Here is a 17,580-nt window from a genome sequence, read left to right as displayed (position 1 = left end):
GCTTTCAGACTGTTTTCTTTTTGTAAGGCCAGAAATTCCGATCCTCTGCCTGGAGGTCCAGCGGGGTTTGTGTTTGGGTGCTGTCAATAGGAGACCTTCCTTCTCTGGACTGGTCCCCACCAAACTCTGCTCCCCAGATACCATAACGAAGGCCAGCTCTGATCTCCCTGGGCAACTTGGATGTCTGGAAAAGGGAAAAAAGAACATAAGAGGGCAGCTTTGTTACTCTTTATGCAAAGACGCAAATAGACCTGAAACTTTTTTGTTTGTTTGTTACATCTAGGATAGCTTTAAAATGAACTCTGGGCGGGATCTTGAGCCCAAAGCCCTCCTTGGAGGGAGCCTGAGACATTCAGAGACGGCAGCCCTGCCAGGCAGGAGGTGGGCATGGAGAAGGCTTGTGCAGAGGGGATGGGTGAGCCTCTGCCCTGGACTGCCCATGGTCCAACGCCGGTCACAGCCCAACGGCGATGTGCCCAAGGCGGCTCCGTTTGTCAGGCGGAGGTCGGCTGTGCCTTTCCTCTCTGCCCCGCCGTCTCCCATCCCTCTCACCTTGCAGAGTTCATGGGTTTGTCTCAAAGCCCTCCCTGCTTCTCTAGACCTGGCTTGGTTAAATGGCCCTTCACGGATTACAGTCGTTTCCACACACCTTCTAGATTCATGCAGCTGGAAACCCAAGCCCTCCTTCGCCAAAAGTGGGTTGAAAAGTTGAAAAAAGTGAAATTTTTTTTTTTTCCCTAGCCATTGTAGTATTTTCTAGCGTTATAATTTTTCTGTCTCCCAGCACGTGAGGATGCAGGTGCTGGGACGTGCACTGGGGGCTAAGCTGTGGGCAGCTCGTCTCCAAGAAAGGTTTCTTTGCTGTGGGACCTTCTTGCTTTGCACCAGCAACCCACAACCGTGGCTGTTCTTTGGCTCTGTGACACCTTGCAAGCGGTCAGGACTGTCTGGGAGACCAGAGGTGTGTGAGGGGTCCAAAAACACGTGACGAAAAACCACGGAGCTGCTCTGATGGGCAGCTGGGTTGGGTCTTTTTGGTTTGTGGAGCTCGTTGGGGTACCTGGGGGGGAAGATGCAATGGCTGTCTGGGAGCTCAGGCTGGAAAAGCCGAGAGTCAACGAGCTGGAAGGGAGTTGCTGTTGGATACCGCGGGGTCCGAGGGTGCTCTTGGAAGCCGCAGTGCTTGCGTTTATGCACAAACCAGTGTTTGGGCGATACCGATAGACACAAACCGTTTCCTCCCGCGGCTTAGGCCGTGAGCGCCCTGGAGCGCGAACCGAAATGAAGAGCCCTTTTCGCCGTCCAGCCAAATTGCAGCTCCATCCGTAATCCTCTGAGTCTTTAAGCTGAAGCTTCCTAAATCACTTCCCTCCTAATTACCCCCTTGCACTGAGCCTATGCTGTAGGCAAGTGAGAATTTACGCTTGCAAGTATTCATAATTATTGTTGTGTTATTGTTTGGATAGCCTGGTGAAATGTAGGACACACCCGCAGCTCCAGCTCAGCAGCCTCCAGATATTAAAAACTGCTTCAGTGAATTAACTTTTTTTTTTTTCAGCAAACTCTTGCAAAAATTCTCATTAAATATAAATGGGTTTCCTTTTCACCCTGGAAGACAAGTGGAATAACATAATGAGCGCCAGTCAGCCCTGTCGTACTGAAACATATCCTGTCAGGGAGCTAATTTGGGATGAGATTACAGATCTGGCTGCCGAAGCGGTAATTTGGGTGTGCTTAGACTTTTGCAGGGTGTTTGACTCGGTGTCGTGTAACATTTTGATTAAGAAATTAAAAATTCCACGGAAGTTTGACACAGCGGGTGCTGAAGGTGAGCGAGCAGCGCTCGGCAGTGACGGCAGGCAGGGATCCGGCACCGAGGATGCTGGGGACCAGTGGTGGTCGTGCGGCAGTCTGCGTTTCCCGGCGTGCGGGGAGTGGTTGTGGCTAACGGCACGGGCGGGGATGCCAAGCGCGGCAAAGCCGTGTCAGAGGGAAGCTGGGACGGAGCCGCTGCAATTGCTTGGCAGCCTGGGAATAACAGCGTTCTGCGCTTCGGTGTGGTCTGACAAATGAGTATGTGTTTAGTTTCAGAGCCCACAGCTTCAGAAAGGCGCTGGAAAAATGGGGTTGGTTAGCGAGGAGCAGCCAGAGTCGTTAAAACCTACCCCGAAGTCATCAGCAGCTCCGTCAGTTTGGCTTGTGGGTAAGGAAAGGAAGAGGTGGCCTGATCACGGACCAAGAAGCAGGAATTTGGTGGCCATCACTCTGGGAGCTGACCAACCCACAGGCAGGCAGCACCGCACTGTGGATGGGTGAGGGACGGTGCCCAAACAGGACTTAATTCCCGAATTTAGACGGAGCCAATAACTCCAAGAGGTCCAGGAGCAGGAAGCTGGCTCTTGTTGAGGTCTTTAGGTGCAGGTTGGGTCCTTTCTTGGGCAGCTGAGCCTTCATTCCAGTCTCCTGGGCTCTTGCAGGCCTGACACTGGGTTAAAAGCAGTGACATCCCTCTGCTTTCCCCATCCTACCTTGCGAGGGGGGCCTGGAGGTGGGGACCAAACAGAGATGCCACAATTTGCCTTTTGCCACTTCCCAGGATCTGATGGTGGATGGATGGAGATGCCATCCCCTCACCAGAGACTCTCCCTGGCTGCGGGAGCCCAGGGAACAAATAGCATCCAAGGGACAGTAGCAGAGAAGAGGGGGACAGGACCTCATGGGCCGGTGAAAGCCCTGAACCAGCCAGGCTGGGTTTGAATCAAGAGATGTTTCTGATGCAGTCTGATAAAATTGTGAGTGACCCAGAAAAACTCCCTCTCTTTCTGTCAGCAGAAACGCCAGGGAGAGGAGCGGGGCGCTCGATGAATTATGGAACACTTGGAAATGAAAGGCTGTGCAGAGGAGTGCTGAATATTTCATTCCCTCGTACTTGGCTCTTGCCTGCCAGGGGAAGAGGGTTGGGAGGGGTCCGAGGAAGGAGCACGTTATCCCAAGCCTAACACAGACGCATCTTCCCAATAACTCACACCCTCGCAGACAAGGCGGCCCCAGGTCTGCGAGCGGAACCGAGGAGAGCAGGAGCACATAAATCAGGCTGGAAGGGTTGCAAAGACATGCTGGGAGGGTGGTGGAAGGACCTACATCTCACCATCTTCTCAGGAGATGGGAACATCTGCTCTGCCTGTTGCCGTCATGCAGATGTTGTGGCTGGGGAAAAGCTGCCATGGGGCTGGGACTGGCTCTGACACAGGATCATCGAATTGTAGAACGGTTTTGGTGGGGAGGGAGCGTTCAAGGCCACCCAGTCCAACCCCCCTGCCAGGAGCAGGGACATCTCCAACCACATCAGGTTGCTCAGAGCCCCGGCCAACCTGGCCTGGAATGTTTCCAGGGATGGGGCATCCACCGCCTCTCTGGGCAACCTGGGACAGTGCTCCACCACCATCACAGTCAAGAATTTCTTCCTCATATCTACTCTAAATCTACCCTCTTCCAGTTTAAAGCCATTACCCCTTGTCCTATCACTGCATGCCCTTGTCAGAAGTCTCTCTCTAGCTCTCATGCAGGCCCACTTCAGGTACTGGAAGCGGGTAGAGAAGAGGCCTTCATTCCCCTGGCACATCTCCTAGGATACCTTTAGGTATTTCCCATGGCATGGAGCTCCCTGGGGACACCAATTCATTGCAAAGTCTTGTCATGGCTCATTGAAGATTTCACTTCTTTCCTCGATGGGGTCAACACCACCAGCCATCAGCTGAAACTTACCACCACCACCACCACCATCAATGAACCCTCAACTGACAAGTGTCTGGGGTGTGCAACCTGCAGGAAGAGGGGGAGAGGAGTTGGGAGGTATCAGGAAAATATTCATCCCCAGGAGGGTGGTGCAGCCTCAACAGGTCAAGAAGGAGGTGGAGGATCTCCATCCGTGGAGGTTTTCGAGGCTTGGCTAGACGAAGCCATGGTCAAACTCATCTAGAATGGGTGATGGTCTCGCTCGGTGCAGGAGGTCCCTTCCACGCAGCAGGCCTGTGATTCAGACACACAAACAAAAAGCTCTGAGCCCCGCTGCAAAATCCTTCGGGAAAAATTTCAGCCCAGCGCTGATCTGTTGCTGAAGCAGAGGATTTCAGATGGGAAACCAAGAGATGTTCAGGCGGGGAGAGCTGGGTACAGGCACATTCCTACCCCTGCAATTGCAAAGTAAGGCGAGGCGAGCCTGAGCCCAGGGTGAGTTCTCTGGAGATCAGGCTGGTTCCAGGTCATTTTGCATTTCCATGACTTTTCTCATGGCTGAGGGGTGTTCCCACTTACGGACATGTCTGACATCGCCGTGTCTGTGCAAGGAGCTTCCTATTCCGTCATCAGGCCATGCTGGGGCAACATGGATCTGCAGTCCAAAGGGTCTGCCTTGATCTAAGAGGAGCAGAGAAGCCACCACCGCACCTGAGATCTGCGTGGCGTTTCCAAGGGGCTCCATTTTTACGAGGTTCCGTCAGCCAACAGGTTGAATACCAACACCTACAAACACATGGAAGAGCAAGAGCTGCACCGTTACCGGCTGAACCTAGCAACCTTCACAATTGAACCTGACTCATAAGCAACTGCGCTAAAATAACTTGATTTTAGAGCTCAGGCCACAAAAGCATCCCTCCAAACTGACCTGTGGAAATAAAACCCAGCCGAGAGCAGAGGACAGCCCTCCAGCGCCCTGCAACAGAGCCTGTGCTCACATCCTGAGAAATAAAACGCAGGCTTTTCTCAAGGAAATGTTTCCAAAACAAGAGAGCTGCTGCTCTTGCAAACAGCAAATAGCACGATTTCACGAAGCCTGAAACCCAGGCTGATAGGGCAGCCATCTCCCCTCGTGGGCTCGTCTCGGAGAAGAGGCAGGTCTCCATGGGAGGCCGTGATGCATTATTCATTGTGCGTGAAGCAACGTGAAGCATGCAGAGAAAAGATGCTCGTGTTCAACGCCCTGCATGGCACCTCGGAGATAAAGGAGCTGAGTGCTGGCATCCAGCCCTGCACAGCGTATCGGAGCTGAGGAGGGGAGGTCAAAGTCCCACAGGGAAGGGCCCCACCCTGCACAGCACACCGGGGCGGACCTGCCATGCCCTCTGTTCCTGGAGCATCACGCACCACCAGCGAGCTACAGCAAGATCCATCAGAGGTTTGTTGGAAAGCAGGACCTCCCCGCTGCTGCTGCTGCAAGCCAGACAGACCTAGATATGGGGATGAGCAACAGCAAGGTCGTTTTGGTGGAACACTGTCCCAGGCTGCCCAGAGAGGCGGTGGATGCCCCATCCCTGGAAATATTCCAGGCCAGGTTGGCCGGGGCTCTGAGCAACCTGATCTGGTTGGAGATGGCAGGGGGGTTGCACTGTGTGGGCTTTGAAGGTCCCTTCCAACCCAAACCGTTCTGTGGTTCTACGAAAGACGAGCCCCATCCTCAGCTCTGCCCCAGAATGACCGAGGGCAAATCTGCCAACCCTGCTTTTGCCTTGGGTCCTTGGGTCTCCAGGCTGCCGACGCAGGCACAGCACCGGGTGCTTGGGTTACAGAGGGAGGAGAGGAGCCCTCGATATCCCACCGCACAGCGCCAGCGGTTCTTGTCTCCCTCTCTGCAATCGCGTCTTGATAAATCAGCGTCTCAGTAAGTGATGCCTTAAGGTTTGCGAGGAAGTCGTTTAATCGGCAGCCACGTTCACACTGGCCCCAGCCAACAGCACCGCAGGCGTATTCCTGATGTGCCGTGTAATATCTGCTGCCATCTGGGATCGCGGCGCTGGAGATGATGTACAAGGCAGAGGGGGTGAGGCAGCTCCTCATTCACTGTTCCAGGGCTTTTTCCGGCGTCGGGAGTCGCTTGTTGATTGATAGCTGGCTCCTCTCGGGCCGGGATGGTCCCTCTGGTGCAACAGCAGAAGATGAAGGACATAAAGCCACAGCTCCTTGACAAGCCAAGAGCTGGCAAATAAGTAATGACTCTTATTAGAGCTCCAGGCTTCTCTGCTCTCTGTGGCGTCTGTTTGGACCTGTAATTTAACGAGCGTGGCTGTTTTTAGTGTGCACGGCGCTGCACTCCCTGACTGCCAGAGCAGCAGGCTGCAGTGAGCCCAGGCAAGAGCTGTGAGAAGCCTTCATCCTGCTCAACCGGGGGCAGTTCAGGTGGTGGTCAGATGCTCCGGGGAGAAATGGCTGTGGTGCTTAGAAGGTGCCATACGTCCCCACAGATAATTCAGACTGGAAGGCATTTCAGGAGATCTCCAGTCCAGCCTCACGCTCAGAGCTGGGTCAGCTTGACCTCACACTGAGTGGCTCTTGGCTTTTTCCAGTTGGGTCTTGGAAGCCCCCCAGGATATAGACAGCCTGGATCTCCACTGTGTGGCTGGGAGTGGGCTGGGACAAGGACAAGGACACCAGCCTTCAAGCATCAGTTATGTTTAGACCTCCCTTAGCAGAAGGGAGTCAGTGTTCTCCTCCGAGCAGCGCTCAGACTCACACGCAGCACCTTCGGACTGTGCTCATCCAAGTAAACTGACCAACGTGAGTCCTGTTCTCCAACCACGACCAGCCTAGCTGCGCTGTTCAACTCATCCCCCGCACAGCCAGGCACATCCCGACGGCTCCAGGGATGCCCTGTCCCGGGATAACCCCTCCTGGGTGGGTGGGTTGGGGTCAGGGGTGTTGAGCTGGGACCTCCCCATGGCCTGGGCTGACAATGTCCTGGGGCAGATGGGTGAGGGACAGTGCCCTGTCCAGTTTACTAGCGCAGACGTAACTGCAGATGTTCAGGATGGAAAAGGCCAGTTTGGCTTCTCTTTGTTGCGTCCCAGTAATAGAAGACCGATGGTTCCCAAAGTCTCCTCTTCTTATCCCAACACTGTTACCTTGATATGGCTTCTCTCCTGACTTCTCCACCGAGCCGGGGACACTGGCTGCAGCTGCCAGAGTCCTTGGCCATGCTCTGATCCTGCACATCACCTCTACCTCCTCTTAAAGCCCACAGGAAGCAAAACCAGCCATGGGCGACTTGGCCAGCAAAGCCGTTTCCCGTTAAAAATGAACGATGGTGGGTGCTCACCGCAGCTCACCTGACTTTTCTCTTCTTTGCTCCGTAGGCTCATTGGCACTTTCCGGATGGTCCTGCAAAAGGTGGTGGAGGAAGGGCAGGTAGAGGTGACGGACACGCTCATAGACGACAACAATTCAGCCATTCAGGTACGTCACGAAGAATAAGCCACTGCTGCTGCCTTTCAGTCACTGGTCCATCTGTCCGTATTTCTACCGGGAAGGGAGAAGTCTGCGTTAGGCACCTGGATCCCCAAATCCTCAACCTTTCCTTCATCCCATCATTCTTGGTCTGAAGGGCGAAGGTAGCCGGGACACTCCTCAGGGTGTGCAGCGAAGGCAGGCTATTCCGGATGCCGTGAGGAGTTTAGGATGGGGAAAATCAGGATAAAAAGTACCACCCAGCACCCCTCAGCCCAGAGCCCGCCGTGCCGAGGTAACGGCTCCCCGTCTGCAGAGCGGCTGCCGTGCCGCTCAGCGCGTTTCCGTCCTGTTAACGCGTCTCACGGGAGCTGTTTCCCATGGAGACCGAGTTTGCTAGCGCGCTTGGAAAGGCAGCTACTTCTGATCTTCTTGGGTATCAAAGCCCTGGTGTTCTAATTAAAAAAAAAAAAAAAAAAAAGCAAGAAAAAACGAAGAAAAGAAAATCTCACCCTCCCCACTCTCCTTATTCCTTTATAATCTGCTTCCTACACTCAGCATTAAAAAAAAAAAAAAAGTGCAATTGCATTTAACCCTCTGCGCTAACAACAAGCAATTCGCAGTGAAAAGACGAGTGGTTTCATTAGCCGGAGACAAGAGGTGACTTCTGTGAGGGCAGAGGGAATGAAACCAATAAAAGCACAAGGAATACAGTCCTGAGGAGGGGGAAAAAAACGGAGGGGGTGCAGACCCTGTTGTTCCTGTTGTTTGTTTGGTTTATGGAACTGGGAAGTTGCCTGATTAAAGGCCGTGGAACCCTGCGAAGGAAAGAAATCCCATGTTTTTGAAGAGCCTTCAGCTTCGCAGAGGGGAGAAAGGAAAATCAAGGGGTGACAATGAAATACATGCAGCTTCTTGATGTTGAAGATGATGGACATGCACAAATCCTGCGTTTCTAGAGCTTGCTGCCAGCAGAAATGCCACATCCCTTGGTTTCGCCTGTGTTTCTGAGGCATCGTCTTAGCCCCAGGTCACCCCTGTTCCAACCGGAGCTGGGAGGTGACGGTCTGTGTTTGCGTTTTGGGCTTTCAGCAGGATTTTGGATCCCTTCTCCCCTGCAACTTCAGGGGCACAGAGACAACTCAGCTTCACAAATTTCCTCTCCAAACCACCCGCTCCTGGCCTTTGCTCCAGCAAGAGGATGAATTTGGACTGAGGGAGGCTCAAGAAGAGAAAATCCAGGGGGGACACCTGGGACATTTTGTGTGGAGAAATGTTAGTGGAAATATAAATCTGGAATAGCTCCTGGCCATCGGAGATGGGGTAACCGGCCATTTGTGCTCCTCCCTTTGCGTTTGGGACGCAAAGAACAAGGTTTTCTTGGAAGCAACATGCTCCTCGCGTTGAGCAAACTTGAAGACAAGTCCTGTGCAAGGGTTGCAAAAATCACCTCCAGAATTAGCCAAGAAAGCAACCTCCATCTCTGGCCTCGCTGCAAACCTCGCCTCTCGCCGCTCCTTAAAACCTGTGATTTCAAGGGCGTGTTTCATAGAATGATAGAATCTCAGACTCTTAAGGTTGGAAGGGACCTCCACAATCATCAAGTCCAACCATCAACCCAACACCACCGTGCCCACTAAACCATGTCCTGAAGTGCCACATCCGCACGTTCTTTGAACACCTCCAGGGACGGTGACTCCACCACTGCCCTGGGCAGCCTGTTCCGGTGCCTGGCCACTCTGTCAGCAGAGAAGTGTTTCCTGCTATCCAACCTAAACCTGCCCTGCATCCTGGGCTGCACCCCCAGCAGCGTGGGCAGCAGGGCGAGGGAGGGGATTCTGCCCCTCTGCTCCGCTCCGGTGAGACCCCCCTGCAGCGCTGCGTCCAGCTCTGGAGCCCCCAGCAGCAGAAGGACGTGGAGCTGTTGGAGAGGGTCCAGAGGAGGCCACGGTCCCTCCTGCAGACTGGGCTCACGAGGTCCCACCCCGGCACAACCACCCTGCCTCCAAACCCACCCTGGGGTGACCGCTCTGTGGACACATCGCGGGGAAGCAGGCCAGCTCTGGACATCAGCCCCTGGATGAAGGCAGAGGAGCATCTTCACCGCCGTCATTTCTTGGGAAGCATTTTCCAGGCATAACTTCATCTTTCTGTAATTGACCGCAAAGGAAGGGTTGAAAATTGTTTTCCTTTTTTTCTGGGCTGACTGCAAAACATCACCGGCAGCTTCCAGCCAGCCCTAATAACCCTACTGACTCGCCTTAGAAAAAAAGATTAAAAGAGCCAGGAACTGTAAAGCTGGGAGGGATATCACGGCCGTGGAGTCTGCCTCCTGCAAAAGAGGCGCTGGGATGCCTCAGAATTTGTTATTATCTCAGGTGCTACAAAAAAAAACCCAGATAAAAATGATTTTAAAACGTCCAGTGACAGAGCAATCCACCAGCCTTTCGGTGAATCACTCTACTTGTTAATTTTCTTTACTGTTAAATTGAGAGGGTTGTTTTTTTTTCCAGTATGAATTTCTCTTGGTTTCAGCTTACACCTACTAATTTCCCTTTAAACAAGCAGTCATTTTATTCAGCCCAAACCAAAACCTTTTCATTTATTACACCCATCATTTCTCGTTTCTTTTTAAGGATTTTTAAATCTTTAAATACAGTTTTAAAATGAGATTTAAAAATCAAATATTTCACAATATTTTATTTGAAAAATGTGTTTTGAGAAATGTGAAAAATTAATGTTTCACCGCGGATCTTTGTTGCTCCTCTGCATTTGATTTTTTTAACTAATCCGAAGCAGCTTGGTGAGGTCAGCACCGTGTGGCAAATCATTTGGATTGACTCACATTTGTATTTTGCCGTATGAAGACTAAAAATCAGTCAGAACCTTCCACAAGGATTCTGTGCGTTTAGCAAATGACAGCTAAGGAAGGTAGCGCCGGTAGTTCTTCGCAGCAAGATGAACTTTTATCTATTTCATAGAGTCACAGAAGGGTTTGGGTGGGAAGGGAGCGTTCAAGGCCACCCAGTCCAACCCCCTGCCAGGAGCAGGGACATCTCCAACCACATCAGGTTGCTCAGAGCCCCGGCCAACCTGGCCTGGAATGTTTCCAGGGATGGGGCATCCACCACCTCTCTGGGCAACCTGGGACAGTGTTCCACCACTCACAGTAAAGAATTTCTTCCTTATGTCCAGTCTAAATCTACCCTCTTCCAGTTTAAAGCCATTACCCCTTGTCCTGTCACTACGTGCCCTTGTCAAAAGTTCCTCTCCAGCTTTCTTGTAGGCCCCCGTTAGGTACTGAAAGGCTGCTGTAAGATTTCCGGAGAAAGATTTCTTGGGGAAAAATGTTTGGGAGCTCCAACCCTGAATTTGCTCCAGCAGCTTGCTGCAGTCTTGAGTGGGTAGGTGGAGAATGACCACACAGAAGAGAGAGATAGGACCTTGTTCTTACTTAGTTCATCCAGAAGAAGCTTTAGATCAAGTTTGGACAGACTCAGCGCCAGGTCCCTTCCCATCCCCAAACTCCAGCCAGGCTGGTTATGGCCAGGGTAGGACACCCCCTCCCCAAACCTGCTCAAGGATGCTGATCCCTTGCCAAACCCCGGATGGGATGGGGCCAGGCAGGAGCAAAGCACCATGCAACCGTGGGGCTTGGCAGCCCAGCGCTTAACAGCAGGGCACAAATTCTTAACAAGTTGGTGCACCACAGAGAAAAACCCACCAACATGACATGGCTTCATCTGCTTTCGGTGCCTTCAGCTGCTCAAAGGGTTTGCCTGCTGTTCGGGGCTTCTGATGTCTCTCATGTCTGATGTAGCTGGTCTGGGTTGCACCAGCAACTCCAAGTGAATCAGGGTCCCTGAGCAGGAGGGAGGCTGCAGCACCAGGCCTGAGCTGGGTTGGACCACCTCCTGAAGCCAGAGACCCGCTCTCCAACTCCAGGAGAAGAGACTCTGGGGTCAGTAAGGCTCAGAGATCAAGCCAGCTGATGCAACAGCTCTTCCTGCCTTTCAGATTCTGCAGGACCTTCATTCCTCCCTGTGCTGCCCTTGGGGGCTGATGGTGTCTTCCTTGTGTGTTGCAGACCAGCATCTCCATAGAGATCAGGTACCAGGCTCTGGATGGGACGGTGGGCATGTGGAATGACAAGGAGTTCCTGGAAACCCCCAGCGTCCACTCAGAGGGGGATGGCAGGTACCCCTTAGAGACAGACAGCCTCCTCTCCGGCCACCGGCAGAGCATGGACATCTCTCCAGGCAAATCCAACCAGCAGTCTGCAGAGAGGAGCTTCAGAAGGTAACGTGATGCTCAGTGCTTGGAGATGTGTCATGGCAGCAGGGATGGGGAAGGGTTGGCTTGTCGTGAAAGGGCAGCGTTGCCCCAGTGCTCCTCTAAGGTGTGTCACATCTCCTGGCCGTCAGAAGACCCATTATGGCAGCTCAAGGTGAGGAGAGGCTGTAAGTGTCCACCCGCCAACGCCAGCAGGTCCCTGGTGCTCCACCACACCTGCCCAGCGCAGAGTCTCCCAGCAAGTGCTAAGGCTAGCAGAATGTGGCCGATGCTGGAGAGCAAGTGTCATTAAGTACAGATTCAGAGAGGATGAAGGGTCTGGCTGTGGGTCGGGCCTCAAATTGGATGGGATTAGAGCCACGCGTGGGGTGTAGAACCATCTTGCATCTTGTGCGTGTTGGCCACAAAACCGCACCGGTGTGGGTGCTTCTGGGGTGGAAGGTGACAGTGGCAACGCCTCTGACCCATGTCCGTGTGCTGGGGGGCATCACAAGCATCCACATCCCGTGGCCGGGCAGTTGGCACGGCGGAGGCTGGGGGAGAAAGCAGGGACGCTGTGGCGTGGAGGAGGGAACGAGCCCTGGCACCTCCCTTGTGGCATTAACCCGCAAACAGACAAGCGCTTGGCTTCACAAAGACGTTTTCATGGCTCCCTCCACAGCGATCTGGTGATTTGCTGAGGGACCCCTCACCCTGTGATGGCAGGTGGGGACACCCCCAGTTCTTCTCAGGGATGCTGTTACCAGCTTTCTGTTCATTTAAGGGTCCTCAGCATCACCCTTGTGTCTTTCTAAACTCACGGGACCTGACATTGGATGAAAACAAGTCCAGGGGATGTCTCCTTCTGTCTCTTGCCACAAAGCTGCTGTAACCAGTTGCAAACCCAGCCTGGTAGCTAGGATGGGTGGAGAGGGCTCAGGACTGGGGACACTGCGGTTGGCCGTCCATGGGGATGAAATGCAAGCTGGGACCAGTTCTGCTGTGAGCTGTGGCTTATGGATGCTGAGGGCTCTGTCCTGGCTGTGAGGAACAACCCTTTTACCACCTCGTATGCAGCCACGAGGCCAAGGCATGGATGGACCCTGAGGCCCCAGTGATGTCCACCCCACCACGGGTGCTTTGAACCCTGTGCTCCAATCCTCACCCAGCTCGTCAGGCAACAGAAGAGTTTTGCAAGTGCGAAACCACTTGTGTATAATTATATTGGTTCGTGGGCTGCCAAGCCAGATTTTTAGGCAGTTTGGCATCATTTATGTAGTTGTGTTGTCCACAGTAGTGACCTTGTCTATCGCTCTCCACTCCAGTAGCTCTTGAACCCATGGGCCTCTTCCGGTTGGAAGAGGGAAGACATCCAAGTCCTCGCCTGGTTAAAAGTCTGCTGGGAGAAGGTCGACTGGTAGAGGAGAGAGCAGGGAACACAGGCAGCCCAGGCAGAGCTCGGTCCTCAGGTCACCCACCGCCCTCGTGGGATGAGCACCGCCCTTGTGGGATGAGCACCGCCCTTGTGGGATGAGCACAGCCCTTCTCCAAGGGCTCCTGTCCCAAAGAGAGTTCCCAAATCCACACCAGAGCCCAGCATGGAGGTGTGAATCCAAGCACACCCCTAGGAATCGGCTGCTTTTTCGATAGCACTCACGTCACTGCTGCGGCCGTAGGTCCCCCACGCTGGGTTTGTGCAACCCTGTGCTTCATTGGCGTCTGCTTTCTGTCTGGGTTTGGCCCTTTATCGCGGCCATATAAGGAACAAATTTCTTTTTCCCCACGGTGCGAGATTGAGGGAAGAATCTCCAGTCTCTCGCGTCACTCCTAGGTGGTTAATTAACTGTGTGAATTGGGCTGAAAACCTGTGAATTTTCAAGCAAATTGAAAGCGCAGATTCGTTTCCCGGCTCAGCGGACCGTGAGGTCTCCGAGGAGGGAAGATGCTGAAGGATTTAGAGGGGGGACGGCAGGGCAATGAACCAGGCGCGGCCCGGCTCACGGGGTGGGTTGCAGTCTGTCCGTCCCCACCGTGTGTCGGGAAATCGGTGTCCTGCCTGCGCCAGGCGGGCTTTGGAGATGCAGGAGGCGTGATGCGACCATGACGTTACTCCCGCCGGAGGTGTCATCGAGGTCACGTAGCCGACGCATTGCCCACGGCAGATGACTGCAGGCAGCCGGATGGATTGAGGTTCTGGGTTAGGTCTCCAGGGATTGTAAAGTCTAAGATAACCAGTTGAGCAGAAGGGCTTTTTTGAGGCGCGTTTGTACATAGCTGGTGAAAAATCCTTCCTGTTGGAGAGCTGAAATAAATGCAAGCAGTCAGCAGGGATCCGTGGAGGTTAAATACGGCTGTGGCATCTGCTAAGGGAGCATCCCTTAGCAAACACACAAAAAAACCCCAAGGCATGCTAGTCCTGCTGTCCCAAATAAGTTTATGTGGGGAAACTTGGACTAAAACTGGTGTCACCTGCTGGTTTTGTCCAAGGGAGCTTCCCTGTGTCCTCTGGTTTGGAGATGTGTCCTACAGCATGTCATGTTCATAACGTATGATAGGACGAGAGGAAATGGCCTCAAGTTGCACCAGGGGAGGTTTAGGTTGGATATCAGGAAACGCTTCTTTACTGAGAGAGTGGCCAGGCACTGAACAGGCTGCCCAGGGCAGTGGTGGAGTCACCGTCCGTGGAGGTGTCCAAAGAACCTGTAGATGTGGCACTGCAGGACATGGCTTAGTGGGCGTGGTGGTGTTGGGCTGACAGTTAGACTTGATGATCTTGGAGGTCTCTTCCAACCTCAAGAGTCTGTGATTCTATGTTGAGCACGGGGCGGGGGGGCTCTCAGGCTTGGCTGTGCCTTGCTGCCCCCACTCACCTCTGCCAACCCCAAGGGCCGTGGTCATCAATGTCACCCCCACTGCCGTTATGACTCCTAAAGAGGGAAAGGGCTGATGTTTTCTGTGTCACCGCCCTCGCAGGATGCAAGAGGACGAGATGTATTACCACAGTGAAGACGAACTTCTGGGAGAGGGGGACACCCCAAGCCAGGGATCCCTCAACACGAGGTAGGGAGCCGGTCAGCACCCACTCGTGCTGGTGGCACTGGGGTTTGCAGTGCTGTGTCGCTCCTGCCTTGTCCCCACGGATGTCCCACAAGCGTTGCCCCTGGATTCCCATTTCTTGGCTGCAGAAGAGCTGGTGGGGAGAAGCAACGGAGCAGCTGAAAAAGCATCTTCAGAAAGGATGCTCAAGAGGGGTGCTGGGATCCAGGAGGGACAAAGGGCCTTGGGGTGAGGCTGCAGCTGGGGTACCACCTCGCCTTTGGAGCCCCTTTCCTTCTCCAGGGCCCACCACACATCTGGCGCAGCTCTCCCCAGAACCGGAAATCAGCCATCTCCAGCGCATGGGGGAGAGCTCCTGTCGATGTGCATGAGGATCTGATTTCTGCTTGCCGTGGCGTTTCTTGCAGTGCGGTGCTGTGTGTTGTTCCCCACCGCATGCTGGAAAGAGTTTGGGAAGAAGTTGATGGCAGAAAGGACATGAGGGTGGTTATTCCTACACACAGCTCTTCTGGGGAGCTCATTTCTCATGGCAGCTCCCCACGCAGCCTCTCGCCGAGTGCCTCAAGCTTGACTAGCACGAGGATATTGACTGTCCGTCATGGGAATTTACAGCCATGTCTGTACTGGCGAACACCTCTGTCAAGTCTGGTTAATTAGACGGCACCAGGCCAAGCGCCTGAAGTGCCCATAACATTAACTAATTATTAGGACAGTCTCTGAGAAGGTTTTGGCCAGCTAGCACTGACCCAAACGTTGGGTTGGAGTGGGGGGTACGGCAGCCGTGGGCCAGTCCCAAAGGGCAGGTGAGGGATTGCCCCTCCAGACCCTTTCTTTGGGTGGGAAGCATTAGCATGGGAGCCAGGAGGCGGGGCTCCAGAGGCAGGGAGCATGCCCTTGAGCTTTTCGTTTCGTAGCGTGGAGGGGACGTGGCTGTGGCGTCCAGAAGCACGCCTGTTCCTGCGCGTGCCCCGGGCTGTAGGTGCGTCTGGGATGTCTGGGTGCCTGGAGATGGAAGGACAGTCGAAGCGCGCAGACAAGGCTGCTAGGTGCCTGGGAGTCCCCCAAAAACTCAAATGCCACTCGAGCCAAGCGCAGATGTGGGAGCCGTCGCTCCGCGCGTTGGATGGGGCATTGCTGTGTGATGCCGTCAGCTTCCCGTGGGTACCACTGGTGTGGGGACCGAGATGGGCAACCCTGCTGTGCCGCACCAACCTCTGGACCTGGCCAAACCAGGGAAGCCAAGTTCAAAGCCAAGCCCAGCTCCCACCTTGCCTTCGAGGGCTGGGTCGGGTTCGGGATGAGTTGCTTTTCGTTTTGGCACAGGACAGCCAAAAACCGAATTTCTGCGAGGCGGCAGTGAGATGTGCTGTAGGGATGAGAGGAGAGGGACCCCAGGTCTGGCTGGGAGGGAGCTCAGCTCCCATCCCTGGGGATGCTTAAGCAAAAGCTGGATGCACATCTGAGGAACAGCCTGGGGCAAGCTGATCCCCCTTGGGGAAGAAGTTAGACTCGAAGTCTTCGTGGCAGCCCCTTTGCCTGTAATGCTCTGTGTCCTCCCAGCCTGTTTCCATCCTCTGCATCCCCCTGGGGAGGCTTTGAATCCAAAAGCAGGCAGTGGAACAATCTCCCCAGATTTCCACAGGCTTTCTGTCAGTGTCATCTCCCTCGCAAAGCTGTTTACCTCCTCCTCGGGCTCGTTAGGGACGTTATTTTGTCGTTCAGCCGATTCCCTTTCCTGAGGGGATGCAGGAGGAGGGGCGCGGGAAACAAACAGACCTTGAAACGGGAAAAGCAGCAGCAGCAACAAGGAATATATAAATAGTGCTGGGCTCGCCAGGCACTTCTCAGCCTTTGGCTTGCAGCTGAATAGAGGTGCCGGGGATGCTGGCGAGACGCGTGTCGGAAACCTGTGCCGGCCGTGGGGGTTTTGTCAGGGTTATTTGCAGTCCCTGTGCCATCAGGAGAAGACATATGCCTTGGATGGAAAACCGTGTTTGCTCTTGTAACTCCCCATGCCCAGAGCAACCACTTCAGTTCATAGAAGATGTTGGCGCAAGGTGAATTCTCTTGTTTTCTGGACAAAATCTCAAGCAAGGGAATGAGACAGAAGCTCATATGGGGTAAATAAATGGTCCAAATCAAAGCACAGGTGAGGGCTGGGCTCTGAGATAGCAAAAGGCTGAAAAAACTGTAAGTGCGGTCGCGATTCGCTGTTTCGGTCAAAGAGGTGCCTAAATTCCTTGGTCCTGCTGGGCAGGGGTTGAGGACCGGCCCCCTGAGCGTTGCTGTGGCTGGATGCTGTGGTGGTGGATGCAGAGAGGTGAAGCGAGGTCCCTCTGTACCAGCATCCCTCATCATTCCCATCTGCCAGCACCTCCACTGGCCTGGCCAAGCCAGCGTCCAGGTCAGGGCACGGATCCACTGGGCAAAAAAAAAGTCAAGCAGTAAATAAATAACCACTCTGGGCTTTTATTTATTTGTTTCTCAGAACTGGATCACTTCCAGTTCACGGTGGGACCACATGCTGACCACCAAACCTTGACCTGACCTGACCAAGCTGGCTCCGAACCTTGCACCACCTTCGCCGTTGGCGCGTAGCCTGAAACTCACTGAACTTCTGCCTGGAGTCCAACTTTGCGTTTTCGCACAGAAGCTCAGAGCTGCGCGCAGGCTGACGTGGAGGTCTGGGCAGGTTACCGGCCAGAGCCACCTCCCTCCCATGGCCTAGAGGTGGGGAGGTCCTGATGTCCAGGGACCGCACAGGCTGCCCAAGGAGGCACCCAGCGCTCCAGGGAAGGCTGGTGGGGACGTTTGGGATCTTACAGCACTGAGCCAGGGATGTCACATTTGCCCTCTCTTTACGAGTCTGTGCTTTATCTCCCTTAGCAAAGCAAAACCAGAAAGCCCTGCCCCAATGCCAGGGGCCACCCTGCCCTCAGCCGTGGGAACAAATCCGTAAGGAATGGCCATTTGCTCCCTGGAAAGTCCCGGCAGAATTCCTGGCAAGGAAGTGCGGATGCAAAGCTTTTTTTTTTT

At 53.9% G+C, this 17,580-nt stretch overlaps 1 protein-coding gene across 1 annotated transcript in view; it reads left to right on the top strand.

Moving 5' to 3' along the window:
- OTOF (otoferlin) overlaps positions 1-17,580 on the top strand; it is a 92,677-nt gene that overhangs the window by 22,314 nt on the left and 52,783 nt on the right. The window contains exons 4-5 of the mRNA XM_086743325.1: positions 7,125-7,224; positions 11,303-11,514. Of these exons, the coding sequence (XP_086599451.1) occupies positions 7,125-7,224; positions 11,303-11,514 (312 nt within the window). The remainder of the gene's footprint in view (positions 1-7,124; positions 7,225-11,302; positions 11,515-17,580) is intronic.

This window comes from Chlamydotis macqueenii, chromosome 3 (genome assembly GCF_036417535.1).
Source record: "Chlamydotis macqueenii isolate bChlMac1 chromosome 3, bChlMac1.mat, whole genome shotgun sequence".
Classification (NCBI taxonomy): Eukaryota; Metazoa; Chordata; class Aves; order Otidiformes; family Otididae; genus Chlamydotis; species Chlamydotis macqueenii.
This window is presented reverse-complemented; position numbering and strand designations above follow the sequence as displayed.